The following is a 20,094-nucleotide window of genomic DNA, read 5'->3' as shown; positions in this document are numbered from 1 at the left end:
CTGATGGAGAGATTAAGTAGGAAGCCCCTACCTACTCATAAATATACATTATTATATTATATATATTATAATTTTGCATTCAACATTTATGATGATCTATGATTTAAACCATCTTGTAACAATCTCACAGTCTGATTAAGCGTCTGCATGACAGTTTAGAGCTAACAGACACTTCCTTTCCCCATAGCAGTGATTTTCGTTTGGCTGAATACGATACTGGACAAAAAATGAGACAGTTGGATTGATGCATACACCGATCAGCCACAACATTAAAACCACTGACAGGAGAAATAAGGAACATTTAAACCATCTTGTGACGATTCAGTGTTCTGCTGGGAAACTTTTGGACCTGATATTCATTCATGTGGATGTTACTTAGACATGTAGCACCCACCTAGACCAGACCAGACCAGACCCACAACCCCATAACAATGACACAAAAACACAACTCAAAAAAAAAAAAGCATGAACAACAACACAAAGTGTTGACCTGGCCTCTAAATTCACTAGATCCCAAACTGATCAAGTATCTGTGCGATGATCCACTATAGAGGCCGAGTCATTTTAAGAAGCACAAAGACAAGTTGCATTATCAATAGTTTATTTACGGGATTTTTACAGGAATGAGCATAATTTACACATTTCCCATAAAAAAAAAAGACAAGAGAATACTTTTCAACGCGCCTTTCACACAGCAGCTGTTTGTCATAGTCGGAGAAGCTCAGTTTTTCCAATTTAAAAGGGGTTCAGGCAAACTTGAAACTCAGGAAACCGCACAGAGGGGGACCGATCTTCTTTTTTTACTTTCTATTTTATCTCCGCTGTCTCCTCGCCGATGTGTTCAAGAACTCAGGCGTCACATTTTCTGAACATTTGTCCTTTTAATATTGATATAAACGCGAGATGTAAACAAATCATTTCTCAGATGTTGTTGTTTCCAGGAGTCCGGTTATGATTTTTTTATGTCGCACCATAGATAACACAACATTCTGACATGCACCAAATATATACAAGATTATAATCTTAACATGGTTTAATAACACTATCGATCATGGCGTTGTAAATCACACATTATTTTGTCTCTTTCAAACACTATTTCACATGTTCAGCCTCATTCAGAAAAATTCATCCTCTACGAAGGGGATGGTTAGGAAGAGAATATATTAAACGATGCCACAAATACTGAAAGAAGGAAAGTCGGGGAATAACAATCTTAGCGCTTCATTTCCACAAGAAAAATAACAACGAAAAAAGACGACAGCATTTGTAAAGTGGCTAAATTACAGCCTGGTGCTCCTCCCTGTCCTGTCCAGCTTTATGTCGCTGTTTTTCCTCTTCTTCTCGTTGCCGTCCTCGTCGTCGTCCTCCAGGTGAAGCTTGTCCAGCTGCTCGGCGTCAACGTAGGTGTAGAAGTAAGCCATGATGGAGAAGATGATGCAGACGCCCAGCAGCAGGCCGGCAAACAGCAGGAACTCTTTCCACTGAGAAAACAGTTACTTGTCAGTATGTGCAGATAAGAAAAGTGGAGGGAGGTTCAGTTAAAAGTTGCAGAAGTTTGCGGCACAAGAGAAAGAATTAAATGCATGTAGGGTTTACAAAAATGGACAGATACCACTGGAGAAGTGAGAAGTTGCATATTTTTTTGGCTACTATGACCAGCCGTACCTGCTCTAGTCCCGCCCCCTCTGCCACGATGAGCACGATCACGTTCCCGAATGCGACCGTGAGCAGCCAGCCGGCCTGCAGCACTGACTTCATGTTGGCTGGAGCCTGCGCGGAGGGAAAAGAGAGCCAAGCAAACGGGCCAAGAAAGATTCATAAATGTCACGGAAAGAGTGATCTGATCCACAAGTTGTTTAAACTGGGAGCAGGCAAAAAGGCAGATAGTTGAAAACTTTTTGGCCTGACTTTTCAATGACTTGAGTGTAAACGTTCGTACTAAAGATGCACTATTTTCAAAGGTATTTAAACTACGTCTTGTCAGATTGTTGGAGCCATTATATATTTTGCAGGTATCTTTAAAATCACAGTGGGCATGTATTTGCAAGCGGTTCTGGGGTTTTACCTAATGGGAGTGTGGATATAGCCAGAGTCGTATATAAGAGAGAGTCTGGCCAACGAGGGAATGGAGCGTCTGAGCTATCGCTTTATGCTGATTGGTTCTGAGCTGGTCACATGTTTCATGGGTGCAATGTTAGATACATCTAACTAATATTCACCCATAGAGAAGTGACAATGACAGAGAATAAGTTGGATTTAAAGTTAAAATATGCCACAACCTAGCCTTATGCTAGCCTTATGCTAGCTAGTTATCTAGACTAAAGGCTTAAAAAAACAGCAGCTAGCGTCATATATACTGTGAAACCCATGAGTGCATGTAATTTATGTCCATGTAGTTAGACAAATTTAATTGACATGTAACTTTGCCTCAGTTATTACTAAGTTATTATGGCTAGCACGCTAATGATATTATGATATAATGATTCAAACTTAACGGTGATGGATGACACAGAGACTGAGGAGAAGGTAAACACAGCTACATGACTGATGAGGTGATTGGGCTACAAAGCATTTTACAGGCTCATTTAAGATATTTAAAGTAAGCAGACGCTTAGATATTTAAGTGGGGTAGTTTTACATATTGACAGACGTTGGTAATAACATTTATAGGCCTGTTAATGGTGAAAATAAGACATTTATATCAACATAGCACATCCGCCCCATAGAGTTACACTGTATAATCTAACCTCTGATGTAGCAAACATGGCGCCATGATTTGAGTTGGACAGACTCTCTAATATACAGCTAATATATCAGGAGCTTGTCTGAATGCCTGGTGTGTGAGGTATATGGATTTGTGAGCTGTAATATCTTAAACGAAGATGTTCTGTGATTGAAAAAAAATGGATTTTAAAAATATATATATGTAACACACTGGACACTGTTTAGTGTTTATCCCAGAACACACATCTGAACCCACACGCCGCCTCAGTGGCTTATTTAGGTTTGTTTAGTTTTCTTTAAGTCACTACAGAGATGACTCCACTGAAAACCTTTTTTTATTTTCACTATCAAACACTTCACAGCTTTTACAAATGGTCCTGGAAAGTTATGCTGCTTTAAAGCACAGCTATCGAGTCTTGGTCATCTTGGATTTATGACGCTTGGGTTAGATTCAATAGTGGCAAAGAAGCAGCTCGTAAACACTCCAGCACCACAACGCAACGCTCTTTTTCTTTTCTTATTGCGCCCTAACTAATGAATTCAAGCCGACAACAGCTACTGTCCTACTTGCACAAGATGTTGGCTTGAAACTTTTTCTTTAAAGCCAGCTGGCAGCATCTGTTTAATCCTTCAAAGCTTCTCCTTTGGGGGCATTGAAAGTATCTCAAAGTGTTACCTATTGCAACAAACCTGTGAATAGGAGAACTCCAGGCCGGTGATGGAGAACATGACCTCTCCAGCAGTGAGGAGGACGTACTGTGGGATCTGCCAGGCTATGTGCACGTTGTTGGATTTCACATCCTCTATCTTGTGAGCCTTGATTTGACCAGACTCCTAAGAGAGCGCACAGGGGAGGAGGGTTATGGTCATGCTGCATCCAGTCAGATAAAGTAACCGAGGAAGCATCCTGACCTCTGTGAGTATGATGGTGTAGGAAGCTCCAAAGTTGAGCACGCCCAGGTCGAGGTTAGGGCACATTTCTTTCGCATAGGTGCAGCTGACGTCTAAGTATCTGAACAGAGGCAGAAACATTGAATTAAGACGTTATATCATGTTCACATTAACACCAAACCATTGACACTCAAATGGTGTCATCAGCTGTAAGTTGTTAGAACTCTTGCTTAGAAGCCACTAACAGAGACTAACAGTATGGCAAGCTAACAACTGGGTAACTTAAAGTGGGATATACAAAGGCATAATGAAAGGATGACTTGACACGTGAAGGCTGCATTTGTTTTGTGTGCTGCTAAACAGGAAGTAGCTTCAGGATACTTGCTGGACAAAAGTCCAAATAAACGGCCTCGTCCTTCATTATGTCTTTTTGTCATTTTTTTTTTTTTTAACTTGGTTGTTACATGCTAAGCTGTTAGCATCACTGGATTTTAAGACATCAACAGTTGCCTAGCAGCAGTGTGGCTTTGCAGCTAAGTTGGTCTGGTCGTCTTGGTAACCATCTTGTATACTTGCCACCCCGAGTGGAAACAACCAGGACATAAAATTATTGGTAGTGTGTGAACACAGCTAGCAACGGTGTCTCCTTAAGGGAAACATTTGGGCAACACACTGTACGTTGCCAGTGGACCTCGCTTGCAACGTATCACCTCAACGTGAGGATTAATTCAGATTTTACCTGCCAGTTTTATGTCATGTTATGATTTTTTCAATTTTTTTCCTCAACCATGCTACAAATCAACTAAATTTAATTAATATTCCATGGTCTGTTGCTACCACATCACTGCATGTATGTTCTTTTACAGCTCATGTTTACACTCGAAAGCCGAGCATTTTGTGAACAGGACTCTTCCCATATCATAACCCCCTTTAAGCCCCCAGCCCCGGTTCAGGCAACCCCCAGTCCTACTCACTCTCCTCGATCCACAGTCTTGTTATCAGACACTCCGTAACCGGGGGGTGCGTGGAACCCAACTTCTCCAATTGTCACGTTTATGTCCCGTGGCTGTGTGTTGAGGAACCTGTTGAATTTGAACCAGGAGAATTTATGAGCAACAGAACTCCTAAATAAAGATGATGATAAATCAACTCACACACATTTTTTACAGTTTAAAGACCCAGTGTGTAGCAGAGAGTTGGCTTTGCTTGACGAACACTGGTTCTAAATAAGGCCTTTTGTTTTTTGATGTTGAAGTGTGTGCCAGCGCAGGTTCTCCTAAATGCCTGGAAATTAGTGCATTCTGCAATCTCACCACTAGAGGCCACTCAGTCCTACACACTGGTCCTTTAAACGTAAAACCTGTTGAAATCTTTGGATTAAGCTCATTTTACCGCACAACAGGATTCCCATCTCCGCTTTTCATTATGTTGTCCTTGACCTGATTGAATAAAAAAAAAAAAATAGATATATTTTCACTTTTCATTTGACCATTTTTACACTTACAGCAAATATTTTTGACTTTTTTTTTTTACCCTGATACAGATTTCTCTAGAGATTACTATATATTTTTTCTAAAGCTTCTTAATGTGATTAATGTGTCCCACGTTAACAGAAAATAATATGACTAATATTTGACGTTAGCATTAAGTTTATACCCAAAAACACACATTCTAAACTCTGATTGCAAAATACTTAATGCTCTTTGAAAGTTGAAGATGTGGAGGAGCACTCACAAGTTTGCACTGGATCTCGTTAGGGCTCTTGGGGTATAGGACGAGACTATAGGCCTCCTCTTGTTCAAACGTTTGTATACAATTTGTGGTTAAAGCACCGTAGGTGATGGGAATTGTCAGTTTCTTGACGGGCGCCCCCAGTGACACCATCTCATAATTAGGAGGATCCTGGCACAAAGAGAAGAAAAAAAACACTGAATAATCTTCAGTCATTATCACTCATCACTCTTAATTCTTCGCATATTTTTATAGTTCATCTTTTTTTTTTAATTTCTCCTCTTTATGCGAAGCTGTTGTCTTGGCCAGAAAACAAACATTTAAGCTCAGTGAGACATTTCCTGCTTCAATAAACTCAATATGACTGATTGAAGAGGGTGACACGTAGACCTCTGAGAAACAATGTGCAACACTAAAAACTCCGATATGCACACACAAAGTTCCCTGACATCAGTGAATAGTAATTAAAAAGTTGGTTTTCCCGGGTACCTCAAGGTATTTGATCCGGTTTGGGAACAGGTCGCTGTCAGGCATATTCACTTGGACATCGTATTCTGCAAGGTTGACAACCTGCAGGAGGCACTTCCCTGCTGGAGCGGGATCCACCACCGTTTTCTAGCGGACGGGTATCAGCACAGTACCAATGAAAACCAGCGATCACAGACTTTTTCATAGTTTATTAAAACATCATAGAGACTTTTTGGTTCTTTGAATTTTCACAGCTCTTACAAAGGCATTAACACACAAAAGAATAGCTTCAGGATGCTTGGAATAATAATCTATATATATAAAAAAAAACTAACTATGATACAAATTCTGACAAACTAAGGATAAAGCTAAGCTTCTTTCGGACTTTTACACATAGCTCCAATCAGCTGATACTCAAAAATTAATTTGGGGCTTCATAACAGGTTATATCAGGGGTTTTCAACGTTTTTCAGGCTAAGGACTGATGAGACATTAAGTAGGGACCCCCCTACCTACTATATGTGTTCTATATTGAACTCGGTCTAGCTCTGTTTATAAATGTGCATTATTATTATTACTATAACTTTGCATTCAATATTAAGCTATTCAAATAATATACAGGTTGAAATGTCAAACGTGCAACAGTAGGGTGACTGTAAAACTGCCATAAACATAAACCTTTACCTTCAAACATAGCTAAATGTGGTGGGGACAGTTAATCACCAAAACATTTTGGCTGATTGGAGCGAGCTGTGGACCCCCTGTTGAAGACTTATGGTTTATATACTATGTGCTTCAGGACTTTACTGGAGTCCAGGTTTTCCTGGGGACGTGAAAACTCTGGCTCTCTTTAAGACACAGCATTCGTGCATGCAGGTAATTCTTTGGGCATAAGTAAATAGTTTTGGTGAGGGCAAGTGCCTTTCTATAGAAAGAGAAAGATCCACGATCACTGCTCTTACGTACCACAACGTTCATCTCCACCAGAGTGGCCGCTACGAAGGCCAGCGCTGCTAAAACCATTCCTACGGCCATCTTCCTTAGAGGCCTGTAGGCAGAGACAGTTAGTGGCACCCCCATACATTTTTGTTTGAATACTTGCTTGAAAATAAATGTAATTTTAGCTCTCCTTTTGTAAGTAGGCAACATCATCATAAATCTATTTAACATTGCAGACGCGTAGCTAAATATAGAAAGCTACTCTGTGTTTTACAAGCATTTAGCCACTAGTCAGTGGATTTTCCTCTGCAAATAAACAATATACTTGTGCAAATGTGAGCAAACATTTCCCCCTTAATCGTTAACTGGTTAGTCTCCTGCTGCATTATCTCTGCATATAAATGCCAGGTCACGTTAAGAGGCTCAGCTGAAATGCCCGTGGCCACAATAAAGACGGGAGCGTCCAAAACAACAGGCCTCTACTCACGTGATGTTGATTCTGCAAAGGCCAACGAGTGGATATATGATGAGGTCAAAGATGGGCACAAAGAGGAGAATCATCAGAGCGTTCAGCATCTACGTAACAGGGAGACAAGAATGCGCCTTTAAACGACTCCATAAAAGCTCAATAAAAGTGGTAAAATCATTACGGCTCGAGTTGAACGTGAATAAAAAGGCTGATGCTGTAATATGGTACTTGTAAAGTGATGCGCGACAGCCGTGATAAACAACTGTAAAAGTGTTTTCATGAGAAGGACAGCATCGTGGCAGACATCAGCGGGCTTTACTGCTCTACCAGAAATGTACTGCCGGGGTCCAGAGGTGAGTGAAAAACTGTTGTGCTCTATTTGACTATAAAGGGCGAACTGTTTTTATGCGCAGTCTTCCTTTTTTAAAGACAACGTGGATCCTAAACTTACACTGATCAGGTATCACTTTATGACTTCCTTATTAATACTGTATTTGTATTAATATAGTCTGTCTCTCTTGGTCATAATGTAATGTCTGATCGGTGTATATTTTGACTTCAGTCCAAAAACTGCAAAGACGACTAGCTGGCAGCAACAAGTCTATTCAGGTCTGATTTAATCTGTACACATTTTCTTTTCAAACCGAGATACGACTGAAAGATCGAAGTCTCAGTAAAAAGCGCCTGAAGAGTTTTGAAAAACCAGTGAAACAAAGTGTGATCAATGTTTTACAAGTGGTTCATATCTATCCTTGGATTTCGATCCATATTTTCTTCACTTTTCTATAAACTCTTTCTCTGTTAATCCTCTAGCCTTTTGGTAGACGTCTCCAGCCTGGAGCTTCACGTTTCTCCATCTAACCCACAAACTTGCCCAGTGTTCAGTTAAGTATAATCCTCCGATCTGCTTATGATTCTTCACTTCATGTTTATTTTATTAACATTCTTTTGTTAGCACTCACCTGTCACTTCCTACCTACTGCTGTTGGCTAGGCTAGTTAGCAGGTGGAATTGTTGGTTGCTAGTTTGTAGCTCACTGCTAGCCTGCTTGTTGTTTGTTTTATTTTTTTTCAGTTGGACTGGGTTTCTATATGTGCTTTGCCTCATGTTTTGCACAGGGGAGAGATGTTGGTTGACATGTAGTCGCATGCCCCATCACTTGCTACCTACTGTTTTTGGCTAGGCTAGTTAGGCTAGTTAGCTGGTGACTTCTTGATGGTTGCTAGTTTGTAGCTGACTGCTAACCTGCTGCTCGTTTTTTTTTAGTTTCACTGGGTTTCTATATGTGTTTTGATCTTGCCACCAGGGATTGTAACATCTCATCCAGTTTAATAATAAATGTAATATATCTACTTACATTATTTGCATGTGCAGTATTCTTTTTCTGTTCAACAGTGCATTTATTAACACACGCTATACCCACTAAGCTTTTCTACAATTTATACTTTGAATAAATATATATCTACAATTCGGATCCATTACCAATCTCCCATTTATCGTGCATCACCTACAATTTATTTATCTACTTGCTGCTGTGACTCTCTTCTCCCTTCCATTATATTTCACCTCCTTTTTTCTATCTACTCAGGGTTTAATCTTTTATTTCTAGCCTGATCATCATTGAAAACTAAATTTGTTTTTGAATGTCAGCATCCAACACTTATACTGCAGTTTAGTTCTCGACACGTTGTCTTTTAGTTTTCTTTGATAATTGAGCATGACAATAAAATAAAATACACTGATTTTTATATAACATGGATTATTGGACGCTATAAAACATCTACTAAACTAACTAACTAAAGTCCAAAATGACCTTCACTGGACCTCATTGAGATGCTTTACCGAAGTATTGGAACAATGCACATACATCATAAACTAGATGTCCATCTTTTTCATTATTTTTGTATTTTTATTTGTTTTGACATCATGCAGAACAGAGACAAACATACCTGCATCTGGTCGGGCTGAATAACAAAGGAATTTCCCTGCAATAAAAAAAAAGACACAGGACAGGACATTCACTTAAACTTTAACTTCATAAACCCAAACCTGAAGGGTATATGATTTATCACGGCCATAAACAGGGTCATTTAACCAGAACAACTTGCAGGAACACACGAACAAAGGTATGATCCGTTTTACAAGACAGTTTGTGTAATCGAAACCCACCGATTGACATCAAAGTGCAAATGCTTTATCATCTATTGTTTTTTTTAATTTTCTGACATTATTGCTTTATGGACGGAGAGTCTTACAAAAGCCAGGTCCATCCTCGTGGCTTGAAGTGTCCAGCGTGAACCCTGCGAGAGAGAAAAGAACCGTTACTATCAAACTATATTCAGGATACAGATTCTCCTGTTTACTTTGCAGAACAAACGTTCAACCACAGCAGATATTCTTTGTTTTCCTTGTAGGAATTTTACATGCCTTCCAAGGAATTCATGGACTTCTTTGTTGAACCTCTTAATCAAAAAGTTTAAACAAACAATGGTTTGAGGAGGAGTGTCAATCAGGAATGTTGAATTTAGCCTTGTGGTTGTGTTGGCTAGACTAGAAGATAACAGATAGTTACAGGATTTTGTAAGAGAGTTGTGTGTCAAGACCTTGACGTTGTGCGGAGTTTCAAAACATGTCGTTTTCATTTTTTATTCCTCTGTAAAAATAAGTAATAACTGAGTAATAATGTGTTTTCCTGCACATTTTAAAGCATTACTGAAGCATGCGGTGTAGAAACCGCCATCGAACGCAACTTCTTTGATGCGTCCAATGACAGAAAATCTTATTTTTCCATAAAGCCCGGAGTATCCACTTCCTGACAACTGTTCCACAGGATAATCAAAATGCCATTCATTGTTGTGGATAAATGTTCACAAAAACAAACTGATACCAAAGAATTTTGACTTCATCCAGAGGTGAACATGAATGTGATCTGAACCAAAGTGCTGGTCCATCTCAACAGCCTCCACTAACTCTAGCACATTCAGTTTTATGTTATGGTGTAAAAAATATCGGACTTGTTTGCGATGGCTGAGTCTTTAGTCGTCCCCTACCTGCTGATCGAACAGAGCCCAGAACATTGGCAGGGGGATGTAGAGCAGCAGAACCCGAAGAACCATCTTGATCTCTTGGATGAGGCGTTTCTGTTGAGACACAAACACACAGAAGGGATGGATTGTCACTGACAGCCAAAGTGCAAAATGTGAATGAAAGAGTCAGAAACAGCGGCCCTATGTCAATACCGAGTACTTCTCCTCGGCCCAGTCCAACCAGTGCCTCTTCTTAGGGTCATGCTTTGATTTCTTCCAGCGGTTTTTGATAGCAAACTGCAAATGAAAAGTTAAAAATATGTATACTCTTTACAACAGAATGCAATAATCTGTTTGTGTCTGCAGCAGTTTCTTAAATTGTTGTGTATGGCAGAGGGAAAGTGGGAGGTGACTCACCCCGATGCAGTTGCACACTTGCAACAGAATGTTTCCCTGAGGAGGATTCCTCTTGTATAGGCCGCTGCCAGCGATGAACACAACTGCGCAAGACAAATGCAGAGTTAGAGTGGACTCAGGGGAGTGAAGACATCAGTCTGTTTTAGTTGCTATTGTGCAATCTATTGCTCCACTTGATATAATATAATAACGTTGTCTTAATATTTCCTCTGAGCAACGTGGGAAGAAACGGCACAATTTAACAGTAGCTTGTCTTTAAAGGAAGTATTGTGCTCTGACTCTGCCTTATGAAGCACTATGAGGTAATAAAAGGTGAAAATGTTGTAAATGTGATTCAGGCTGCCAACACCTGCAAAGCCTCGACTTTGTGTTGCCCTCACTGTGGCCTCTCTCGTATTAAATCACGGTTTGTTTTCACGGCGGGTGGTCAGTCAGGCATGAATCCCATAAGGATGAGGGGTGACAGGGACCCAGAGGCAGAGTCAACTGACTGTCAGCATGTACGTACGTAGACGGGCCTGGATCAAGAGGAAGCCCGGCCTTGTATAAACACAATCTCAGCACGCAGATCACAGCCTGAGCTGGAGTTTCAGTCTCTGAAATGTGACAGTTATAGCTAATACTGGCCCACTGCAGCTGTGCCGTTACTGATCCATCTTCCGGGGAAGTAACAGAAACGTGTTGTAGACTGCATGTTCTGACCCTAACTTCCTCATAGCCTCATAACAACCAGTAGCCTTGTGATATGCCTGATGTGTCAAGTTAAATGTTTACAACCATGCACAAGACATCTATCTTTTAGTTACGTAAATCGGAATGCCCAGATTGTCCATATAATTTAGCATTTGGGTCCAAACTAAACCAAACATTTTCTCCTTTTCTTTCCATATTATCGAAAAAGGTGTAAAAGTTCTTTTTTTTTGCAGATTTTTGATATATGTTTAGAAGAACTAAGGCCATTTGATAACATAGTAGCTGCACAAATTGTGATACATTTCTTCAAAATGGCTGAAACTAGACTAAAACTAAACTAAAGACCACAAGTTTGATGACTACATTTAGAAGAGCTATATATCTATATATATATATTCATTGGCTCTGCTTGAGGCTAGCAGCTCAGTAGTAGATCGCTACTTCCAGTATTCAAACTGAATATTGTCTCCGCCCCTTTTAGTGGGAAACCAAAAAGACACTTAACGTTACAAACCCAAAGCAAAAGAAGGCCACCAGAATTAAATTAGTTTATAATTGACTTAAAGATGTAAATATGTAAATGGAAATATACAGTATGTCCACTCTGCATATTATAGAACAGATACATTGAAAAAGCCAAATTTGATCCATCTTTTGTCGCCATGGTCGTTCAATAACCTCACTCAGGAAAACTATTCTGACCTTTACTGAGTATCCAGGTAAATAAATTTCCTGTAAAATATTTTACTTTTCCGTACTGCTCTACAAATAGTATGCTAGCTACCAAAGTCAATGAGCAGTGACAACTGACCTAGCTCTATACACATTAGCTTGATTTGTGTGGCGTGAGCTCCAACCATTAGCTGTTAGTAGCATTCGAAGAGGCTCACACCAGTAACATGATTCTGGATAATTTAGGCGCCATGTTTGTTAGCAGAAGAACAATGTGTGGGACAAGCTACAGGAAATTTAACTGATTACTAAAGACAATAGACTTTGTTCTCTGGGAACCATGCATGTCTGCGCTAACCTTCTTGACACTTCATTTCTTTTGAACAGTGGGACAGTTTCGCTCAGGTTCTGATCTTACTGTGACACAGAGACGGAAACTCACCCAAAGCCACAATCATCAAAGCTGCAGGAACCCCGAAGGCCAGAGCGTAGCAGTCGCCGCCGAAACACTGCACATCACCTGCAGGAGTCGAGTGATGTTATTCACACGGCAGACCTCACTGGTACGTAACATATTTTGAGCTTTAAGAATGTGCGCGCTTACTTCTCAGTACGGGCGTAATCAGCGTAGACAAGAGGCTCCCAGCATTAATTGACATGTAGAAAATGGAGAAGAATTTCTGCCTCTCGTTGGACTGTAGACGACCAATAAACAATCAGGAATCAGAAATTCATACTGTACAACATTTTTGATTTTAACATCACCCAGTAATAATTTGGTTGGCTAATGTGTAATTAATTTCATACATGTGGTAAGGAAATATCTGTCTTTTTGGCTATTCAGCAATTTGGTTTGTTTGTCTGTTCTCACAATCATGTGATACATTGATTAAACAGGTGCATTTACTGCACCTAAAAACATTTTAACAGCTTGTCAAAGGTTTGGTAATAAAAGCTTTCTAGGACAAAGTAACTAGAGGACACGTAACAACTTAAACATGCTTACACATTTACAGACCAGCTTTTCATCTGGGTTTATGGATCCTTGGAGCTAAGCCATAGGTTTATAAATTTCCCCAGTGGGGATCAATAAAGTATTACCTTATCTTATTTTAGATACACCATAGGCACGCCCTAGAAACACCATAGGCACGCCATTTCTCCACCATAGGTACACCATTGAGCCACCATAGGTACACCATAGGTACGCCATAGGTACCCCGTAGGTACACCATAGGTACACCATTGAGCTACCATAGGTACACCATAGGTACACCATAGGTACCCCGTAGGTACACCATAGGTACACCATTGAGCTACCATAGGTACACCATAGGTACATCATAGGTACCCCGTAGGTACACCATAGGTACACCATAGGTACACCATAGGCATGCCATTTCTCCACTATAGGTACACCATAGGTACACCATTGAGCCACCATAGGTACACGATAGGTACGCCAAGGTTCCACCATTGGCACACCCAAGGTATGCCATAGGTACACCATAGATACACCATAGACCTCCCATAACTCCACCATAGGTATGCCATAGTTCCATGCCCATCCCCTATGCATCTCCACAGAATTGTGACTACATCACCATTTCTCTTACCAGCTTTTATCGAACAGTATTTCTGTATAGTGTACACGACTCACTAATTTATTTTCCAGTTTAGTTTCCTTATTGTGTTTATCACAGACAATGCAAACATTCAATAAATACTAATAATAATTAATACATAAAATAAAGTTAATGTCTTCAATATAAAAAGAAAACCTTACATGCTCCTCCTCAAACTGGTCTCCTCCAAAGGCTGCCACGCAGGGTTTGATTCCACCGGTGCCGAGAGCTATGAGTATGAGTCCGACCATAGACAGAGCACTAAAACACACACACAGCATAATATAAGGATTCTTTTAATTCATGTGTTTTTGTCAAATTTAAAAGTGAACAGAACTGAATATTTTTCGTTGTTGGTGTTTATTTTTTTTACGAGTTGTGATGGGCACTTTTCACAGATATTGACATTGCATTGCCTTGGTTGCCATGGTAACCATCCTGTATATTTCCCACACCAAATGTTTCCAAATGAAACGAGAAAATCTTACAAGATGTTGCTAATATATGGACAGAGCTACCTCTTCGTGGGTTCACCTGTCGCTCCAAGCCAACTACGTTATCAGCAAATGTTTGAGGAAACCAAACATCAAGGCTTTTGAATCAATCCCTACACCTCCACAACTCATTAACTCGTTAAATCAGACTATCAACAGCGTATTACTACTGACTGAATACCTACATGTGCACGTCTGTGTTTCCCACAGTGGGAATGGCTCCCACCGACTTGATCACATGGCCGATCACGTAAACAATGGACAGGTAGATGATGGTCCTGTGGGGAGCAACCAGTGGTTATTACATGCAACCTGTGTGGGTGAGGTCTGACTGATTCATCACCACTAACAAGGAGTTTTTTTAGTCAAAGCTCCTTGGTTAAAGACATGAGATATACTGCATGATGTAGTGCAAACACACTGACGATGATTCAACAACAGAGACACGGTGGACATGGAATTTATTCCGACTCAGACATTGTTTCTAGAAGGACAACAGTGAGTTTTTATAATTATAATTTAAAAAACATAGACATATAATATAAAAAAAAAGGTGCACATGGTAAATTACTGATTATTACTCTTTTTATGTCATTTAGACTCTTTAGTATGTGATGCTTAACCCTCCTGTTATGTTGACTTCCAAGCAACAGCAATAATGATTCTGGGTCAATTATGGTTTTTACTCTCAAAGATCATGTCATCAATGAAGATGATTAATTTTTTTTTTTTTTTTGTTAATTTTTTTTTTTAACATAAAGTGCAATAGTTTGATTTGACATTGTGAGAAAACCTCTAATTGACCCCGTAAAACTTAAGGAGACGGGCACTCACCTGAATTTTCCGAGCCAGGAGTCAGCGATGAGAGCTCCCAGTATGGGTGTGAAATAGCAGAGGCCGCTGAAGGCATGGTAAATAGCCGTGGAGAGGTCCTTGTCCCAGTGCAGGTATGTGACGAAGTAGAGCGTCAGCACCGCTGTGATCGCACACAAACACAAACAGCAGCTGTGAATCGGCTCAAAATACATCACAACATCTCAGCAGAACCTGTTCTAAAGTATCTGACTGACATGAAGCCTCAGAATCCCATAATCCTTTGCACGCTGCTAGAAGGGAAGTGTCTTGGATCCTTTAGTCAGTGCTCCTCAGTTGAAGTTTATGACAGTCACGGATAAATCTGTCACATGACTTGGAACAATACGAATCTACTGAGGGTTAAATAATTGAAGCCAGACATAAGCTGTGTCCCGTTTGTATGTCTGTCATTCCTCAACTCATTCTGTGCAGCCAAATATACCAGATGTGTGAAGCAGAATGTTTGGGGAGATGTCAAATATTTAAATGAGACTTTTTTTTTAGCCATATAATAATCACATTTGGGTAAATAGTCAGGCTAATTCAAAGATCTAAGCTACTCGAGGGGGAAATTTAAACTCACAAACAGGAGTCACGCGGCAAAGACCCAAACACTACACAAATGCTGCACAGGTTATTTGACAAAAACCTCCTTCTTCCAGCCCGACTTCCTAAATGTTTTCCCAAGCTTCCTGCTAAATCCCACGGCCTTCCTGAGCAGATGGAGTTTGCAGTTTGTCGACCGTAAAATGCAGTTTGTACACCGTCATGTTTTATTGCTGCTGTGAACGATCAGACTTCAGGAAATTGATCCAAAGCGAAGCAGCATATTCTGGTGGCACGCGACCAATATTATTTCGTCCCCGTTTAATAAGCTGTAAATTAAATATTGACGCAGATTAATTCATTAACTAATCAGACGATAATGAAACTGCAAATAGTGAATTAAAAGGAGAGTTCACAGACAGAGCAGGAAATTGTGTTTCTTCTCCGAGGTGTGTTTACGTGTGTTTGTGAACTGATTGAAGTAATGTGACGGGCGGACATGTGAGTTTAAGTGAGGTCATGTGAGGGGATGAGGGAGACTTCATCTGTCTGTGTCAGGCTCTCTGTCTTTAACTTATAATCTACGAACTGGAGCATCATCGCTCGTTAAAACTTTGCCTCAGAGCTTAATTCAAGGTCCCTAAAGATAATCCGTGAAATCAGAATTCTGCTCTTCATGTTATCTGTAATACATTTACACCACCACCACCACATGTTTGTGCAGTCATACCTTTCATGCCATAGTAGGAGAATCGTTCACAGAACTCGTTCACCACTATAAAGCAGATGCTGAGTGGGTAATTGCTCCCACATAGTTTCTAAAAAAGGAGAAAAAAATACTTTATATGTGCAGCATGACACCTTATATGACATCATACATTATGAGACATGCAGATGCTGTGTAATTCCATAGATTTTAAAAAAAATAGAAAAGAAAACAACAACAACAACAACAACAACAAAAAAAAGTTGCACATCCTTGTCAATATTCTCACAATTTCTAACAAACAGTTATGCAACGTTTTAGAACGAATGTAACCGATGCTTTCTTCCTGTTAGTCATTCTCACGAGATACTGTAGTTAATCATTATGCAGAAATAGAAGCTTCATAGATTCTTCTGATAAGAGCAGCTAAACTGATGAAAATGTCCAATATACTCCTGTGATTACATCATGAGACCACACGTTTGCACGCACTTGGATTTCTGTCAAAACTGAGGTTGAATTCAATCCGTTTTCATGCATTAATTGGAGTTATATACATTGTGTTCCTGCAGCTTTTAGAAAAGTCCTACGTTTTACTTCCCAGTTGTTTTTTTCCTCTTTAAACTGCGTTTCTCTGCAGATAAGACTTTTAACAATCTAGTTTATAGATCATTAAAGCAACATTATACAACAGTTATGTCACTTATTTATTTGATGTTGATTTGACATCGTCAAAAGCTTTGATTGATCATATTTTAGATTATTATGACGGTAAAAATGTCAAATTCACATAGTTCCAGCTTCTAGGAGATGACCTTTCTGATTTCTGTCACTGGAAACAAATAATTTGAGACAAAATCAATCTGAGAATTTGAAGATGTCGCATCGTTGCCCTTTTTTTCTTTTCTTTTTTTTTACTGTTGTATTACATTACCTGAACTACACTAGTCACAAGTTGCAGTTAACTGAATGAAAAATATTTATTCAATGATGAAAACATAAGAATATATTTGCAGCAACTTATCAACACATTAACATTTGGAAGAAGTCCCACACTTGGAGGAATTTACTGCTTGAAAAGAGAAGTGAAAGTTGGACTTTTGTCCCGATTTTTGTGCCATTTCTGAGCTGAGGCGGTGGAAGAATTCTTGAGAGCAACTTTATGGGTGAGATGTATTTCCTCACTTCTGTTTGTTGATCCGAGCGAAAGCAGATGTTGTGATTGTCCTGAGGTTTCTTCTTCTTCTTCTTCTTCTCTTTTTCTTTAATTGAGGTTTTGTCTGTAGACTTCATGGCATGAAATTATTATTCTGTCACTGTGAATTATTCTCTTGCCTGGCTCTGAACAGATTCCACAGAAAACTCATTGCCAAATAAGGAGCGCGTCTGCATATATATATTGTTTGTTTGTTGCACAGATACTACCGAGGAATTTGTATTTCTCTTGGAAAAAAAAAAAAGATTTGCCATGGTATAGTATCTCCAAGAGAAGATAATCAGGCGCAACAACTTTCACCCTGCGTGCGTCTTTCTCCATGGAGAGGAGGGAGTGCCTGTTGCATCAGCTCAATCGTGTTTTGTTTGTAACATAACGGTCCAGAGAGAGAGGTGTCTGGCGGAGCAAACTGCTTTCTACTCCGCACTCAGACTGCAAAAACACATCTCCGTTTCATTCACAAACATCTGAGGCGCCCTCGGCTCCCGTGTGTCCGCGCGTTTGCTCCAGCCAAGCGTTCCCTTCCCTTCGCCGCGCGTCACATCAAACTTTTCAACATATCAAAACGCAAACAAAACAACCTTAAAGAGTACGCGCATACTTCGCGTAACTGCAGCATATTTACCTTGGACTGCATGTTGCGTTGCTTGCTGGAGAGAGTTTGGATCTTTACTGGCGCATCGGGAGCTCCTGACTGGCATCCAAGTCCGTCCCACTCTGGTCCGCTCTCCGGGTGTAAAACCTCGAGTATTTATGCTCTTAAAGCCGACTTAAAAGTTAATATTCCACCACAGAACTTTGACTTGTCACCTGGAGGAAACCAATGGGCCTTCACATACCTCAGTGGGTTGCTGATTAATTCCGAACGGAGCACGAACGGATGAAGGGCTTTTCTTCTAAACGCAAGGCAGCGATGGCATTTCACTCACGTTCTGCGGTGGAGCAGGAGGTCCCGTTAGTTGGAGTGAAGTGGGGACCAGGGGCTGGAGCGGCCTCTCCGCTCAAGGACAATGGGGCTGTTGTTGGGCTCGACCGCAGACTGTGGCTGTGGGATGGAGGGTCAAAGTGAACTTGATGTGTTGGTCAAGATGCGTCTTTGGTTCGGATGAATGAGCGCATCACTGTAAATTCATCCTGTATGTGTGTGCGGTGTTGTTACTCATGTTGTTGGGACATGGAGACACGCCTCTATTTTGGGGACAAGAAGAATGTGTGAGTGGTTTGGATTTTTTATTTATTTATTTAATTTGAAAGTTGTGGAGTCCAAACTCTTGCAAAATATTAATACTGCTGGTCCAGTTTTCTTGGCCCGCATTTGTTTGAGGTTTAAAACCTGACTAAATCTGTAAGTCATCAAGGTTCAGCTCTATGTACTGGTTGGCTAACGGAGACTCGGTATACAAAAAAAAAAAAACATCAGAGCTGTCTCTATTTCCACACTAAGATCGTCTAATATCGGCCAGAAGATGCTGGACATGTTGTAGTAAACTATCTCTATCTCTATCTGGTATCAGGGAATACATGGTGAATGTATTAATGAGTAAGAGTTTATGATGTGTGTCTGTCCTCATATTATTCTGACAAAAGGTTATTTTCTTGCGTTCCACTTTATTTTGAACCAGGTGACGTGTTAACACAGATGATTCACTGTGTTACGTGTTGATGATCAGTTTTTGAGCATAAAATCCAAATTAATCAGTCTCTTTTTTTGTGATTCTGACTAGTTGAACAGATTAGGAAACTGGGATGTATTCATTCGACAACACAGTCAGTGCATTTCAACAGGTTACGGTAGTGAAACCAGTGAACAGCTGCAGGATTTCTTCCGTTTTCAGATAATTTAAGCGACAAACGGTGCGTTAAAAAAAGACTTTTCATTTATTTTTGTAATATTTAGACGTGTTATTGTTTTAGTTTTATTGCTGGTGCATGAACATCTATACGTGAATTTAACTGTTCTTTTTGGTTACAAAAGATAGTGTTAACCTGTCACCTTTTAATATACATTCATTACACAGTTTATTAATTAATGCTAATGATGACATGAATGTATTCTAAGTAAACAGACCTGAGCCAAATCTTAGCTTCATGAAGGTTGTGGTGTCCAGCATGGAACAGCACCTCAATCCATAAATGACTGTACTGTTGAATTTCTCAAACTAGTTCAACATGCATTTTTTTTCAATAGTATACCTAATGCTTTGGGAAGTGAGTGCATTTTAAAATGGAGTCATATTTTGGGGAGAAATTAATATTTTTAAATGTAGAGGAGTAGAAACTTAAACAGACAACAATGAAAATACAAGTACGTGAACCAGACTTGTTTTCTGTATTTATGCATGTTTCAAAATGTTTTACTTCTAAAACAGGTTTGCATTTTCAATGTATGAAGCTACTGCATATATTTAAATTTTTATTTTCTTTTTCTCTCATTACTTCGTCTGGATCTCTAATACACGTGACGTCACAGCTAGCTGAAGTCTCCATGGTTACAGTTAAAGTGACAGCTTATCATGGAGATTAGTAGTTTGAATCACAGGCTTTAATAGCGTCTGAATTGTGAAATTATTATTATTATTATTTTGAAAAAAAAGTGTGAAGAGCTGTTGTGCGATTGACTGT

General features: G+C 39.7%; 1 protein-coding gene across 1 annotated transcript; it reads right to left on the bottom strand.

Annotated features, from left to right (window-relative positions):
* Positions 1-584: 584 nt before the first annotated feature.
* On the bottom strand, positions 585-18,550 carry slc15a2 (solute carrier family 15 member 2). Its single transcript, XM_047601998.1, has 22 exons — positions 18,098-18,550; positions 16,281-16,368; positions 14,984-15,125; positions 14,335-14,427; positions 13,817-13,916; positions 12,635-12,725; positions 12,473-12,550; positions 10,666-10,748; positions 10,462-10,545; positions 10,273-10,362; positions 9,478-9,522; positions 9,172-9,207; positions 7,241-7,329; positions 6,781-6,862; positions 5,836-5,961; positions 5,350-5,517; positions 5,008-5,054; positions 4,590-4,697; positions 3,637-3,736; positions 3,415-3,558; positions 1,666-1,770; positions 585-1,481 (listed from the first exon to the last, which is right to left on the bottom strand). Exons 1-22 carry the CDS (start codon positions 18,107-18,109, stop codon positions 1,281-1,283), a joined length of 2,112 nt encoding a protein of 703 aa, XP_047457954.1. The 5' UTR covers positions 18,110-18,550; the 3' UTR covers positions 585-1,280.
* Between the last annotated feature and the right edge of the window lie 1,544 nt (positions 18,551-20,094).

This window comes from Mugil cephalus, chromosome 12 (genome assembly GCF_022458985.1).
Source record: "Mugil cephalus isolate CIBA_MC_2020 chromosome 12, CIBA_Mcephalus_1.1, whole genome shotgun sequence".
Lineage (NCBI taxonomy): Eukaryota > Metazoa > Chordata > Actinopteri > Mugiliformes > Mugilidae > Mugil > Mugil cephalus.
This window is presented reverse-complemented; position numbering and strand designations above follow the sequence as displayed.

What these genes read in the sequence shown, in the direction of transcription:
- slc15a2 (XM_047601998.1), bottom strand. An exon ending in GGGCCGAGGAGAAGTACTCG is followed by an intron (nt 10,363 to 10,461) that starts GTATTGACATAG and finishes GTGTCTCAACAG; the next exon opens with AAACGCCTCATCCAAGAGAT. An exon ending in AAGACTGTGGATCGAGGAGA is followed by an intron (nt 3,737 to 4,589) that starts GTGAGTAGGACT and finishes GCCTCTGTTCAG; the next exon opens with ATACTTAGACGTCAGCTGCA.